This window comes from Oncorhynchus clarkii, chromosome 29, assembly GCF_045791955.1.
Source record: "Oncorhynchus clarkii lewisi isolate Uvic-CL-2024 chromosome 29, UVic_Ocla_1.0, whole genome shotgun sequence".
Classification (NCBI taxonomy): domain Eukaryota; kingdom Metazoa; phylum Chordata; class Actinopteri; order Salmoniformes; family Salmonidae; genus Oncorhynchus; species Oncorhynchus clarkii.
The window spans coordinates 30,765,400-30,780,399 of NC_092175.1; the positions used below are offsets into that span (position 1 = coordinate 30,765,400).

Genomic DNA, 15,000 nt, shown 5'->3' on the forward strand with positions numbered 1-15,000 from the left:
TGTAAGTCACTCTGGACAAGAGCATCTCCTAAATGGCGACAGTAAGATGGCACAGATAATGAGCATATTTCTTGATCTGATCTCAAGTGCCTCTCTCCCTCTGTCTTTTCATGATTGCATTGCATATTCTCTGCATCATAGCATATTACTGTATCTCACCCCATAGTTACAGCATAGGAAGCAATAATCCCTTCCAAGCAGTTCCTTCTAATAATGCTAATCCTAAAGGAATCCCATAGGAATATTTCTGGAAAGTACAGAGAACTGTACATGAAATGCCTGACAGTTTCAATGTACTGCCCAAATGGAGCTGTCAGTGTCAAGAGTTAAGAGCGGATTGATCCGGTGATGTTTCAGATTATGTAATAGACGTAGTGGAAAGGATTTCTACTCCCCTGTTGTTTTTGCTATGATGTTCTATGCCATATAGCTAGCGCTTTAGGCCATCGGAATGAACATCCAGGTTACCATGGAGACAAGCTTTCCTCCGAGCCTCAGAGGCTCCAGTGGCTGATGCTACTTTATTCTGTAGCCATGGTAGCGGCGGTCAGTACAGGAGCGAGGGATGGAGTGGGCCAAACCTCCAGAGAATGAATACAAACTGTCTGTACAGCGAGAACATGTGACATTTCAGTAGATGCAGTATGTGCTGTAATAGCAGCATGGAGAAAGTGGAATATTTGGATAGAGTCCGAATTTAAGGGATGGAGATGGAATTATCGAGATATGCGATATATCTGGGACTCATTGGAACAGTGTGATTGTCTGTGTGTGGGGGTTGTGTGTGTGAGAGAGAGTGTCTGTGTATCTCTCTGTGGGCTGTCTGTTGTGTGAAGGTCGGCAGGCTGGTTTCATGCTGCTGCTGCTGTTGTTTGCTGCTCTGTAAGCACTTTGGAAGCACTCTGTCTCCCTCATGCTAATCAGGGAGGGACAAAATAACACAGAGAGAGAGAGATGGCAGAGTATTCTCTAAGGAGTACAGCATGCTGCACCCCCTCTTCTGACATCACATGGGGAGATGCAACAGTCATTTGGAGAGAGAAGCAGTGAGGGGAGAGGGCTGGAAGGGAGTTCAAAAGAGAGAAAGAGAGAGACCGAGATATAGAGAGATGGAAGTAAAATCCCCACCAGACAGTGTAGTCTCTGTCACTCTACAGGACAAGCCTAAACCATCCTAATGCCAATAGGCCTGGCATGTCATTAACTTGTTGTCTTGTCAATTGGTGGTCAGGTCACAGCTTTGTCTTGGCCAGGTCGCAGTTGTAAATGAGAACTTGTTCGCAACTGGCCTACCTGGTTTAATAAAGGTGAGATAAAAAATGTAACATTAACATCTCCCTGATTAATGACACCTAGTCTGCTGAAAATAAATGTCCTGCCCATTGGTCTCAGCTTTCAGATGGGCTCTGGTCTGCTCTGGTCTGCTCTGGTCTGCTCTGCTCTGCTCTGCTCTGCACTTCTCACAGGTCATCAGTGACACAACATGCATCCGGAGGCTATGTAGAACTCGGAGCGAGAGGAACCACACGGATGGCCTTGAAAGCTGGCATCTCTGTTAGATGTCGCCTCGATGTTGCCTTTCATGATGGTGTTATGAAATGACTACAAACCCTGAATGTATTCATAGAAGCATGTCACAGAATGTTGCCAATGTGACACTGACCCAGGGCTTTGCTAGATAACGTTGACTCATAGGAAAGAGATGCAATGTCAGGGCCTTGTGGCTGGGGTCTTGTTGCTGGGGCCTTGTGGCGGGGGCCTTGTGGCTGGGGCCTTGTGGCTGGGGCCTTGTGGCTGGGGTCTTGTGGCTGGGGCCTTGTGGCTGGGATTTTGTGGCTGGGGCCTTGTGGCTGGGGCCTTGTGGCTGGGGCCTTGTGGCTAGGGTCTTGTGGCTGGGGCCTTGTGGCTAGGGTCTTGTGGCTGGGGCCTTGTGGCTGGGGCCTTGTGGCTGGGGCCTTGTGGCTGGGGTCTTGTGGCTGGGGTGTGGAGCAGTCAGTGTGTGTCAGGCAGGACATGTCACAGGGACTGTTTGTGGTGTTGTCATCATCATTGGGCTCTAAAATGGCCGTGGCTGTGACTGTAGGGCCTGCCTGCCTGCCTGCAGAGAGGCTCCACAGTCTGAGCAGGGCAGACTGACTCCATGCCTTCTTATCCTGAGGAATCACTCAAACACTATCCCACTGTACAGACAGAGGGTCGAGACAGAAAAGTATTGTATCTGCCACAAGGCCATGGCCCTAAATATTGTGTGTGTGTGTGTGTGTGTGTGTGTGTGTGTGTGTGTGTGTGTGTGTGTGTGTGTGTGTGTGTGTGTGTGTGTGTGTGTGTGTGTGTGTGTGTGTGTGTGTGTGTGTGTGTGTGTGCGTGAACAGTGAGTGCGCGTGCAGTGAGTGCATGTGTGGGCTAACATTTTCTCTCCTCTCTCTCTCTCCCTTACCTTCACTCTCTCCCTCGTTCTCTATCTCCCTCCCTCTCCCCCTCTCTCCCCCTCCCTCTCTCCCTCTCTCCCTCTCTCTCTCCCTCTCCCCAGGGAAATTCTCCTCCAGTGATGGTGAACACTGACACACTTGACGGCTCCCCCTACGTAAGGATCATACTCCCACTGTACTGCGTTATTTACAGCAGAGCACTGGTTGATTGGTCATCATCCTTCACAATCCTCATCCCATATGTTAAATAATGCCACTTTAATAGTGTTTACATATCTTACAATACTCATATCACATGTACTCTACATACCGTATTTTATACCATCTACTACACCTTTCCTATGCCGCTCGGCCATCGCTCATCCATATACTTATATACTTATATATATTCTCCTTCACTCCTTTAGATTTGTGTATATTAGGTAGTTGTTGGGGAATTGTTAGATGACTTGTTAGTTATTACTGCACTGTCGGAACTAGAAGCACAAGCATCTCGCTACACTCTCGTTAACATCCGTTAAACATGTGTATGTGACCAATACAATTTGATTTGATTTGTTGTTCTCCTCATAGACTTTATAATCACTCACTGAAAGTGTGCTGGCACTGTGTCTTCCTCGCAGGTCAACGGGACAGAGGGGGAAATTGAGTATGAAGAGATTACACTGGAAAGAGTGAGTGTCTTTTCAAAAGATTACTGGAATGGTGCCAACATGGTGTGAAAGCCTTAATATCATCACCCCACAACCAATCAGGGACAGCCACATTAAAATGTATGTAATCTAGTACAGTTTGGTATGCAATAGTCACCAGGTTTGATAGTGTACATTATGGTGTGTGTTCAGGGTAACTCAGGCCTGGGCTTCAGTATAGCTGGGGGGACAGATAACCCTCATGTTGGTGATGACCCCAGCATCTTCATCACCAAGATCATCCCTGGAGGAGCTGCGGCCCAAGACGGACGGCTGAGGTACGCCACTAACTACTGTACCTAACGCAGCTAACATCCCCACCTCTTCACCCCCCTCAAGTTGTCAATCCCAACCTTGACTCTCAGTGGACATACATTCACACAACCATAGGCACACTTTTGTGTGTACACACGTGAATATTCACAGGCTCAAGCATACATACACAAATGCACACAGACACAAACACAGACACAAACAAACCCACAACTCAGAGGTACACCAGTGATGTAGGCTACTCATGTCAGAGCCAGCTGGGTCTACGAGGGAGAAGTACCAACCCCCCCATACATCTCCTTCACAGACTGCATTCACTCAGTCAGCCAGACAGACACTTTCACCACTGAGCCCACCCATCACAGAGGAGCTGTCTAAATATAGTCCCCTCCCCCTCTCCCTTTGTTCCCTCCTCTTCACCCTACCCAGACCCTCAGTACTGTACCACACTCCACCATCCATCCCTGTGTCAGCCCTGGACTAGGGGCTGGTCCAGACTCCCACTCTCTCCCTCACAGGCCTGTCCATTACTGAAGGAATTGAACATGGCATTTAAAGAGCACATTTGGGATTGTAAAAGGTATCAGAGGAGATGAATATCACACGTCTACCACATTAGTCATGGCTGGCTGTGCTACCTCCATCCAAATCACACTTATCCTTACTCAGACATGTCATATTTCTCTGAATGTTATAGAACATTCTGTAGCTTTGAATGTAATAAAAGGCAGTTTGAGAGTCACTAAAATGTGCTGAAATATGCCTCTAATATAAACATTTAGCAGTGTAAATTTAGTGTGTTCCTCGAATGAAGCAAGTGTTTAAGAAGCAGTGTTTTCATGGTGGGTGATTATGCAAAGGCAGGTGTCAGAATGTAACTTTAGGACCAGGTGACGTAATGGACAAGGTCATAACAATGTCAGTTCCTGAATATTAATGAGCACCAAGGTTTTGAAAAATGTGAATCACATTATGGTGCTTGAAAAGCCTCTGCTGTGTATCAACATACTCTGAGGACCTCAAAATGAGCTGACGCTGAGCCATAGGGCTGGTGGACTGACTGACTGACTCACTGAGCCATAGGGCTGGTGGACTGACTGACTGACTCACTGAGCCATAGGGCTGGTGGACTGACTGACTGACTCACTGAGCCATAGGGCTGGTGGACTGACTGACTGACTGACTGACTCACTGAGCCATAGGGCTGGTGGACTGACTGACTGACTCACTGAGCCATAGGGCTGGTGGACTGACTGACTGACTCACTGAGCCATAGGGCTGGTGGACTGACTGACTGACTCACTGAGCCATAGGGCTGGTGGACTGACTGACTGACTGACTGACTGACTGACTGACTGACTGACTGAGCCATAGGGCTGGTGGACTGACTGACTGACTCACTGAGCCATAGGGCTGGTGGACTGACTGACTGACTCACTGAGCCATAGGGCTGGTGGACTGACTGACTGACTGACTGACTCACTGAGCCATAGGGCTGGTGGACTGACTGACTGACTCACTGAGCCATAGGGCTGGTGGACTGACTGACTGACTCACTGAGCCATAGGGCTGGTGGACTGACTGACTGACTCACTGAGCCATAGGGCTGGTGGACTGACTGACTGACTGACTGACTGACTGACTGACTGACTGAGCCATAGGGCTGGTGGACTGACTGACTGACTCACTGAGCCATAGGGCTGGTGGACTGACTGACTGACTCACTGAGCCATAGGGCTGGTGGACTGACTGACTGACTCACTGAGCCATAGGGCTGGTGGACTGACTGACTGACTCACTGAGCCATAGGGCTGGTGGACTGACTGACTGACTGACTGACTGACTGACTGACTGACTGAGCCATAGGGCTGGTGGACTGACTGACTGACTGACTCACTGATCCATAGGGCTGGTGGACTGACTGATTGACTGGCTGAGCCATAGGGCTGGTGGACTGACTGATTGACTGATCCATAGGGCTGGTGGACTGACTGACTGACTGGCTGAGCCATAGGGCTGGTGGACTGACTGACTGACTGACTCACTGATCCATAGGGCTGGTGGACTTACTGACTGACTCACTGACTCACTGAGCCATAGGGCTGGTGGACTGACTGACTGACTGACTGACTGACTGACTGAGCCATAGGGCTGGTGGACTGACTGACTGACTGATCCATAGGGCTGGTGGACTGACTGACTGACTGACTGACTGAGCCATAGGGCTGGTGTACTGACTGACTGACTGAGCCATAGGGCTGGTGGACTGACTGACTGACTGATCCATAGGGCTGGTGGACTGACTGACTGACTGACTGACTGACTGAGCCATAGGGCTGGTGGACTGACTGACTGACTGACTCACTGAGCCATAGGGCTGGTGGACTGACTGACTGACTCACTGAGCCATAGGGCTGGTGGACTGACTGACTGACTCACTGAGCCATAGGGCTGGTGGACTGACTGACTGACCGACTGACTCACTGACTGATTGACTGAATGACTGATCCATAGGGCTGGTGCACTGACTGGCTGACTCATTGACTGAATGACTGATCCATAGGGCTGGTGGACTGATTTCACTGACTGACTGAGCCGTACTGCTGGTGGACTGGCTGACTCACTGACTGACTGAATGATCCATAGGGCTGGTGGACTGGCTGACTCACTGACTGATTGACTGATCCATATGGCTGGTGGACTGAATGACTGACTGATCCATAGGGCTGGTGGACTGACTGATTGACTGATCCATAGGGCTGGTGGACTAACTGATTGACTGATCCATAGGGCTGGTGGACTGACTGACTCACTGACTGACTGACTGATCCATAGGGCTGGTGGACTGACTGGCTGACTCACTGACTGACTGACTGACTGATCCATAGGGCTGGTGGACTGACTGATTGACTGATCCATAGGGCTGGTGGACTGACTGACTGACTGAGCCATAGGGCTGGTGGACTGACTAACTGACTGGCTGACTCACTGACTGACTGACTGACTGACTGATCCATAGGGCTGGTGGACTGACTGACTGACTGGCTGACTCACTGACTGACTGATCCATAGGGCTGGTGGACTGACTGGCTGACTCACTGACTGACTGAGCTGTAGGGCTGGTGGACTGACTGACTCTCTACCTACCACCTTATGGACAAAAAAATTGTAAAAAATAAACATGTTTTTTCAAGAGTCGGACACATAAATTCCCCACGTTTGAAATTTTGTTTCCACATGTTTATTTTACGCCACTTCCAGATACATACAGTGGGGCAAAAAAGTATTTAGTCAGCCACCAATTGTGTAAGTTCTCCCACTTAAAAAGATGAGAGAGGCCTGTAATTTCATCATAGGTACACTTCAACTATGACAGACAAAATGAGAAAAAAAATCCAGAAAATCACATTGTAGGATTTTTTATGAATTTATTTGCAAATTATGGTGGAAAATAAGTATTTGGTCAATAACAAAAGTTTATCTCAATACTTTGTTATATACCCTTTGTTGGCAATGACAGAGGTCAAACGTTTTCTGTAAGTCTTCACAAGGTTTTCACACACTGTTGCTGGTATGTTGGCCCATTTTTCCATGCAGATCTCCTCTAGAGCAGTGATGTTTTGGGGCTGTTGCTGGGCAACATGGCTTTCAACTCCCTCCAAAGATTTTCTATGGGGTTGAGATCTGGAGACTGGCTAGGCCACTCCAGGACCTTGAAATGCTTCTTACGAAGCCACTCCTTCATTGCCCGGGCGGTGTGTTTGGGATCATTGTCATGTTGAAAGACCCAGCCACGTTTCATCTTCAATGCCCTTGCTGATGGAAGGAGGTTTTTGCTCAAAATCTCACGTTACATGGCCCCATTCATTCTTTCCTTTACATGGATCAGTCGTCCTGGTCCCTTTGCAGAAAAACAGCCCCAAAGCATGATGTTTCCACCCCCATGCTTCACAGTAGGTATGGTGTTCTTTGGATGCAACTCAGCATTCTTTGTCCTCCAAACACGACGAGTTGAGTTTTTACCAAAAAGTTATATTTTGGTTTCATCTGACCATATGACATTCTCCCAATCTTCTTCTGGATCATCCAAATGCTCTCTATCAAACTTAAGACGGACCTGGACATGTACTGGCTTAAGCAGGGGGACACGTCTGGCACTGCAGGATTTGAGTCCCTGGCGGCGTAGTGTGTTACTGATGGTAGGCTTGGTTACTTTGGTCCCAGCTCTCTGCAGGTCATTCACTAGGTCCCCCCGTGTGGTTCTGGGAGTTTTGCTCACCGTTCTTGTGATCATTTTGACCCCACGGGGTGAGATCTTGCGTGGAGCCCCAGATCGAGGGAGATTATCAGTGGTCTTGTATGTCTTCCATTTCCTAATAATTGCTCCCACAGTTGATTTCTTCAAACCAAGCTGCTTACCTATTGCAGATTCAGTCTTCCCAGCCTGGTGCAGGTCTACAATTTTGTTTCTGGTGTCCTTTGACAGCTCTTTGGTCTTGGCCATAGTGGAGTTTGGAGTGTGACTGTTTGAGGTTGTGGACAGGTGTCTTTTATACTGATTACAAGTTCAAACAGGTGCCATTAATACAGATAACAAGTGGAGGACAGAGGAGCCTCTTAAAGAAGAAGTTACAGGTCTGTGAGAGCCAGAAATCTTGCTTGTTTGTTGGTGACCAAATACTTATTTTCCACCATAATTTGCAAATAAATTTATAAAAAATCCTACAATGTGATTTTCTGGATTTCTTTTCCTCATTTTGTCTGTCATAGTTGAAGTGTACCTATGATGAAAATTACAGGCCTCTCTCATCTTTTTAAGTAGGAGAACTTGCACAATTGGTGGCTGACTAAATACTTTTTTGCCCCACTGTATGTTCTACAATCCAGGAACCGACCAGGACTGACCCTGCTTAGCTTCAGACACAAACCAGCCGTGGGATGCAGGATGCAATGTTGCTGGAAGGAATGTGCCAAAACTTGCAAGTAGAAAAAAGGCAGCAAAAGCAAAGGCCAGGGTCACATAACCGGGGTCACATAACCGGGGTCACATAACCGGGGTCACATAACCGGGGTCACATAACCGGGGTCACATGACCAGGGTCACAACCAAAGACAGGGACAATTCAGGAAAGAGGGAGTTTTTATTTTATTTTATTGCGTTTTCATAAAAAAGTTTTCACTGAAGAAAAAAAATGTGTCCATTTGCAGTTCATTTGTTCTCGCATTTCAAAATAATTTCTTTACAATATTTTCTTCTGCTTTCAATGTCATTATTTTCTGTCTGGACGTACAGCAAGATTATGCCACCACTGGAACGTGGTCCATTAACCTGCCCAGTGTTTTTTATTTTGTCCAATGTTCCACCAATGTCTCGCAAAATAGTTCAATTTTCCTGCATTGGGGCTTCTTAGATGTGGTCACACTAATTCCACCGTTAGAAACATTGCTACTGAAACATGTGAACACCATCTTTTCACATGTGAGGAGAATAACATTATTTCAACCCCACATGTCAATCTGCAATTCTACATGTGAAAGTGAGATTTTCACAGTTGTAGTTTTCTTACATGTAAAACCGCAAATCTGATTTTCACTTTCACATGTGGAATTTCAAGTTCATCTGTTAAAAACAATCACATTTAAAAATCTAATTTTCTGTTTTATATGTCAAACTTTAATTTGAAAATCTCACTTTCACATTCACATGTGAATGTTTTTCACGTGAGGTGAAAACATGTTATTCTCCTCACATGTGAAAATGTGGTGTTAACATATGAACTCTAAATGTAATACCTGTGAAAATATGGTTTCACTTGTGAAATTTAAGCTCAACATGTGAAAACAGATATTTCACATGAGAGAATTTGATTTCACATGTGAAACTGCAAATTTGACTTGTTTTTTGTAAGGGTCTGACTGACTGACTGACTGATTGGCTGGCTGGCTGACTGACTCTGACTGCTCCTCTCTCTGGGTAGTTAGAGTGATAGAGTGAAGGCCAGCCCAGCTGCAGCAGGGCTGGCCAGGACAGGAGGATGGGGCCAAGAGAATATTCTGTAACAGAGATGATGGTGCACAGGGCCATCTCAAACAGAGGAGAGAATAGGAGAGATGTCAGAGGAGGAGAGACATTGTTTTGGGGTATTATTCTGTGTGTCACTCGTCACTAACTATACACCTCTCTCTCGCTCTTTTCTCTCTCTCTCGCTCTTTTCTCTCTCTCTCTCTCTCTCTCTCTCGCTCTTTTCTCTCTCTTGCTCTTTTCTCTCTCTCTCTCTCTCGCTCTCTCTCGCTCTTTTCTCTCTCTCTCTCGCGCTCTTTTCTCTCTCTCTCTCTCTCTCTCTCTCTCTCTCTCTCTCTCTCTCTCTCTCTCTCTCTCTCTCTCTCTCTCTCTCTCTCTCAGTGTGAATGACAGTATCCTGTTTGTAAATGATGTTGATGTGAGGGAGGTGACCCACAGTCTGGCTGTAGAAGCTCTGAAGGAGGCGGGGGCCATCGTCCGCCTCTACGTGCTGCGCAGGAAACCAGCCGCAGAGAAAGTTACAGAGATCAAACTCATCAAAGGGCCCAAAGGTACAGCTCGGTTTAGGTTTCTGTTTGTATGCTTACATATTTATGTACCTGTCGGTTATTATTTACATTTACATTATCTTACATCTTTCTTCCTACCTCCGTCTCTCTCTCACATGCTCTCTCTCCTTCTCTTTCTCTCCCTCTCTCTTTCTCTGTTTCTCTCTTGCTCTCTCTCTCCTCTCTCTTTTTCTCTCCCTCCTTCTGTTTCTCTGTTTCTCTCTTGCTCTCCCTCGCTCTCTTTGTTTCTGTTTCTCTCTCTGCCTTATCCTGTCCCTAGGTTTAGGTTTCAGCATCGCTGGAGGGGTGGGGAACCAGCACATTCCAGGAGACAACAGCATCTATGTCACTAAGATCATCGAGGGTGGAGCTGCTCACAAGGACCAGCGGCTGCAGATAGGGGATAAGATACTGGCGGTCAGTCCACACAGACAGACAGACAGACAGACAGACAGACAGACAGACTGACTGACTGACTGACTGACTGACTGACTGACTGACTGACTGACTGACTGTCTGTCTGTCTGTCTGTCTGTCTGTCTGTCTGTCTGTCTGTCTGTCTGTCTGTCTGTCTGTCTGTCTGTCTGTCTGTCTGTCACGCCAACACATTTAGTCTACTTCAGTAGCTTAGGTGCATTAATAGCCTAGATAAATTACAGTTTTATTTTTCACAGCCTAAGATTACTTTCATTAATATCTTAATAGATGTGTGAGATGGGCGAGTTATTTAATTAACCTCAGCGCTGCTGCTGCCTGCACTGTGTGTCACTACTGCCATCTCTTGGACCATGGAGCAATTGCAGCTGAGTGTGAGGTTAGACTCAATATGGACTCAATGCAGAAGCTACAAAATGTTGTAGGTGGCCCTGCCAAATGGAGCCTGGTCCACTGCTTCATGTCCTAACGAGCCATGACATCATACCAGTCATGTAGAATAGCTTCAAATCCTTCCCAACGAGCCATGACATCATACCAGTCATGTAGAATAGCTTCAAATCTTTCCCAATGAGCCATGACATCATACCAGTCATGTAGAATAGCTTCAAATCCTTCCCAACGAGCCATGACATCATACCAGTCATGTAGAATAGCTTCAAATCCTTCCCAACGAGCCATGACATCATACCAGTCATGTAGAATAGCTTCAAATCTTTCCCAACGAGCCATGACATCATACCAGTCATGTAGAATAGCTTCAAATCCTTCCCAACGAGCCATGACATCATATCAGTCATGTAGAATAGCTTCAAATCCTTCCCAGTCATGTAGAATAGCTTCAAATCCTTCCCAATGAGCCATGACATCATACCAGTTATATAGAATAGCTTCAAATCCTTCCCAGTCATGTAGAATAGCTTTAAATCCTTCCAGTCATGTAGAATAGCTTCAAATCCTTCCCAGTCATGTAGAATAGCTTTAAATCCTTCCAGTCATGTAGAATAGCTTCAAATCCTTCCAGTAATTTAGAATAGCTTCAAATCCTTCCCAGTCATGTAGAATAGCTTCAAATCCTTCCAGTCATGTAGAATAGCTTCAAATCCTTCCAGTCATGTAGAATAGCTTCAAATCCTTCCCAGTCATGTAGAATAGCTTCAAATCCTTCCCAGTCATGTAGAATAGCTTCAAATCCTTCCCAGTCATGTAGAATAGCTTCAAATCCTTCCCAGTCATCTAGAATAGCTTCAAATCCTTCCAGTCATGTAGAATAGCTTCAAATCCTTCCCAGTCATGTAGAATAGCTTCAAATCCTTCCCAGTCATGTAGAATAGCTTCAAATCCTTCCCAGTCATCTAGAATAGCTTCAAATCCTTCCAGTCATGTAGAGTAGCTTCAAATCCTTCCAGTCATGTAGAATAGCTTCAAATCCTTCCAGTCATGTAGAATAGCTTCAAATCCTTCCAGTCATGTAGAATAGCTTCAAATCCTTCCCAGTCATGTAGAATAGCTTCAAATCCTTCCCAGTCATGTAGAATAGCTTCAAATCCTTCCCAGTCATCTAGAATAGCTTCAAATCCTTCCAGTCATGTAGAATAGCTTCAAATCCTTCCCAGTCATGTAGAATAGCTTCAAATCCTTCCCAGTCATGTAGAATAGCTTCAAATCCTTCCCAGTCATCTAGAATAGTTTCAAATCCTTCCAGTCATGTAGAATATCTTCAAATCCTTCCCAGTCATGTAGAATAGCTTCAAATCCTTCCCAGTCATCTAGAATAGCTTCAAATCCTTCCCAGTCATCTAGAATAGCTTCAAATCCTTCCCAGTCATGTAGAATAGCTTCAAATCCTTCCCAGTCATCTAGAATAGCTTCAAATCCTTGCCAGTCATGTAGAATAGCTTCAAATCCTTCCCAGTCATGTAGAATAGCTTTAAATCCTTCCCAGTCATGTAGAATAGCTTTAAATCCTTCCAGTCATGTAGAATAGCTTTAAATCCTTCCCAGACATGTAGAATAGCTTAATATCCTTCCCAACGAGCCATGACATCATATCAGTCATATAGAGTCATTTAGAATAGCTTCAAAACCTTCATAGTGAGTCATGACACCATATCAGTTATGTAGAATATATTCCAAACCTCCTCAGAGAGAAGCATCACTTTGACATGTCAGTGACTGGGAAGCTTTATAAATGCCTGTCAGCACACCAGGAGCTATTTTACTGCATCTCTGATGTACAGGTTACAAACATCTCTGATGTACAGGTTACAAACATCTCTGATGTACAGGTTACAAACATCTCTGATGTACAGGTTACAAACATCTCTGATGTACAGGTTACAAACATCTCTGATGTACAGGTTACAAACATCTCTGATGTACAGGTTACAAACATCTCTGATGTACAGGTTACAAACATCTCTGATGTACAGGTTACAAACATCTCTGTGTCTGTGTTCAGGTGAACAGTGTGTTTAGGTGAACAGTGTGTTTAGGTGAACAGTGTGTTTAGGTGAACAGTGTGTGTCTGTGTGTTCAGGTGTACAGTGTGTTTAGGTGAACAGTGTGAACAGTGTGTTCAGGTGAACAGTGTGTTCAGGTGAACAGTGTGTTTAGGTGAACAGTGTGTTTAGGTGAACAGTGTGTTTAGGTGAACAGTGTGTTCAGGTGAAAAGTGTGTGTCTGTGTTCAGGTGAACAGTGTGTGTCTGTGTTCAGGTGAACAGTGTGTGTCTGTGTTCAGGTGAACAGTGTGTTCAGGTGAACAGTGTGTGTCTGTGTGTTCAGGTGAACAGTGTGTTCAGGTGAACAGTGTGTTCAGGTGAACAGTGTGTTCAGGTGAACAGTGTGTGTCTGTGTTCAGGTGAACAGTGTGTTCAGGTGAACAGTGTGTGTCTGTGTGTTCAGGTGAACAGTGTGTGTCTGTGTGTTCAGGTGAACAGTGTGTTCAGGTGAACAGTGTGTGTCTGTGTTCAGGTGAACAGTGTGTTCAGGTGAACAGTGTGTGTCTGTGTTCAGGTGAACAGTGTGTTCAGGTGAACAGTGTGTGTCTGTGTTCAGGTGAACAGTGTGTGTCTGGAGGACGTGATGCACGAGGATGCAGTGGGAGCCCTGAAGAACACAGCTGAGGTGGTTTACCTCAGGGTGGCCAAGCCTAACAACCTCTACCTGAACTCCTACAACCCCCCTGACCTCACCAGCAGTAAGTTAAAGTGTGTGTGTGTGTGTGTGTGTGTGTGTGTGTGTGTGTGTGTGTGTGTGTGTGTGTGTGTGTGTGTGTGTGCGTGCGCGTGTGTGCGCGTGCGCTCAGCTCTAATGGTCCATGTCTTCTTTCTCCAGCATACTCCCCTCACATGGACACAGATCTTGGCACCACCTACCTTGGATCAGATTACCCACAAGCTCTCACTCCCACCTCGCCCAGTCGCTTCTCTCCGGTGTTGCACAGCTTGATGGGGGATGAAGACCTTCCCAGGTGAGGAACGCTTTCTGGGCTCACTCATATACCAAATCAAGCCATGCCCTTTCTGAAAGGCATCTCATGTGGATCGTAAATGATTGGCTTGGTGTGAAATTGAAAAGCTCCTGGCGGGGGTGGATTTGGTTGACATAGACCTGACCCAGAGCTAACCAAGTATTATTCCATTTTTCTCTCTCTGCATCCCTCCTTCTCGTGGCCCAAAATGCGGTGTCCCCATTTCACTACACATTTACACATCTCTCTACCCTTCTCCCCTCCCCCCACATTATCGCTCCCTCTTTTTAGTCTCCTCCTTCCCCTCCATTTGTCCTCGTCTCTCCCTGACCCCCCGTCCCTCTCCCTCTTCCCTGCTCTCTCTGTCAGGGAGCCTAGGAGAGTGCTGATCCACCGGGGTTCTACAGGCCTGGGTTTTAACATCGTGGGAGGAGAGGATGGAGAGGGGATCTTTATCTCCTTCATCCTGGCAGGGGGGCCTGCCGACCTCAGCGGAGAGCTGCGCAAGGGCGACCAGATCCTCAGCGTAAGGACACTCACGCAAACACACACACACACACACAAATGTATTCATATTCTGAACACACACACATACTCACATGTGTATAGTCACACATGCACAGAATTATATACACACACTCTATTATTTTCACACACACACACACACACACAGCTTCATACACACACTTCTTTTGTGTGTGTTTGTGTGCGTGTGTGTGTGTGCGTGTCAGGTAAATGGAGTGGACTTGCGTATCGCCACCCATGAGCAGGCTGCTGCAGCCCTGAAGAACGCTGGCCAGACTGTCACCATCATTGCCCAGTACAGACCAGAGGGTGAGGCCAGCACTACAGTAACCTAGCATTGAACACCACACTGCACACCCATACGCCAAGGAACCGTACATGAACTAATGTGTGTGTGTTCACCCTACATATGCTAATGTGTGTGTTCACCCTACATATGCTAATGTGTGTGTTCACCCTACATATGCTAATGTGTGTGTTCACCCTACATATGCTAATGTGTGTGGGTTCAGAATACAGCCGTTTCGAAGCGAAGATCCACGACCTGAGGGAACAGCTGATGAACAGCAGCATGGGATCTGGTCAGACAACACTGAGGAGCA

General features: G+C 46.4%; 1 protein-coding gene across 1 annotated transcript in view; it reads left to right on the forward strand.

The window, feature by feature from the left end:
* The window catches only part of LOC139388253 (disks large homolog 4-like), a 55,490-nt gene that overhangs the window by 33,327 nt on the left and 7,163 nt on the right, over positions 1-15,000 (forward strand). Inside the window, exons 3-12 of the mRNA XM_071134801.1 lie at positions 2,531-2,584; positions 3,053-3,103; positions 3,275-3,399; positions 9,798-9,967; positions 10,245-10,381; positions 13,459-13,600; positions 13,738-13,873; positions 14,243-14,399; positions 14,605-14,707; positions 14,911-15,000. The exon at positions 14,911-15,000 is cut by the window's right edge and continues 25 nt beyond it. Coding sequence (XP_070990902.1) covers positions 2,531-2,584; positions 3,053-3,103; positions 3,275-3,399; positions 9,798-9,967; positions 10,245-10,381; positions 13,459-13,600; positions 13,738-13,873; positions 14,243-14,399; positions 14,605-14,707; positions 14,911-15,000 — 1,165 coding nt within the window. The remainder of the gene's footprint in view (positions 1-2,530; positions 2,585-3,052; positions 3,104-3,274; positions 3,400-9,797; positions 9,968-10,244; positions 10,382-13,458; positions 13,601-13,737; positions 13,874-14,242; positions 14,400-14,604; positions 14,708-14,910) is intronic.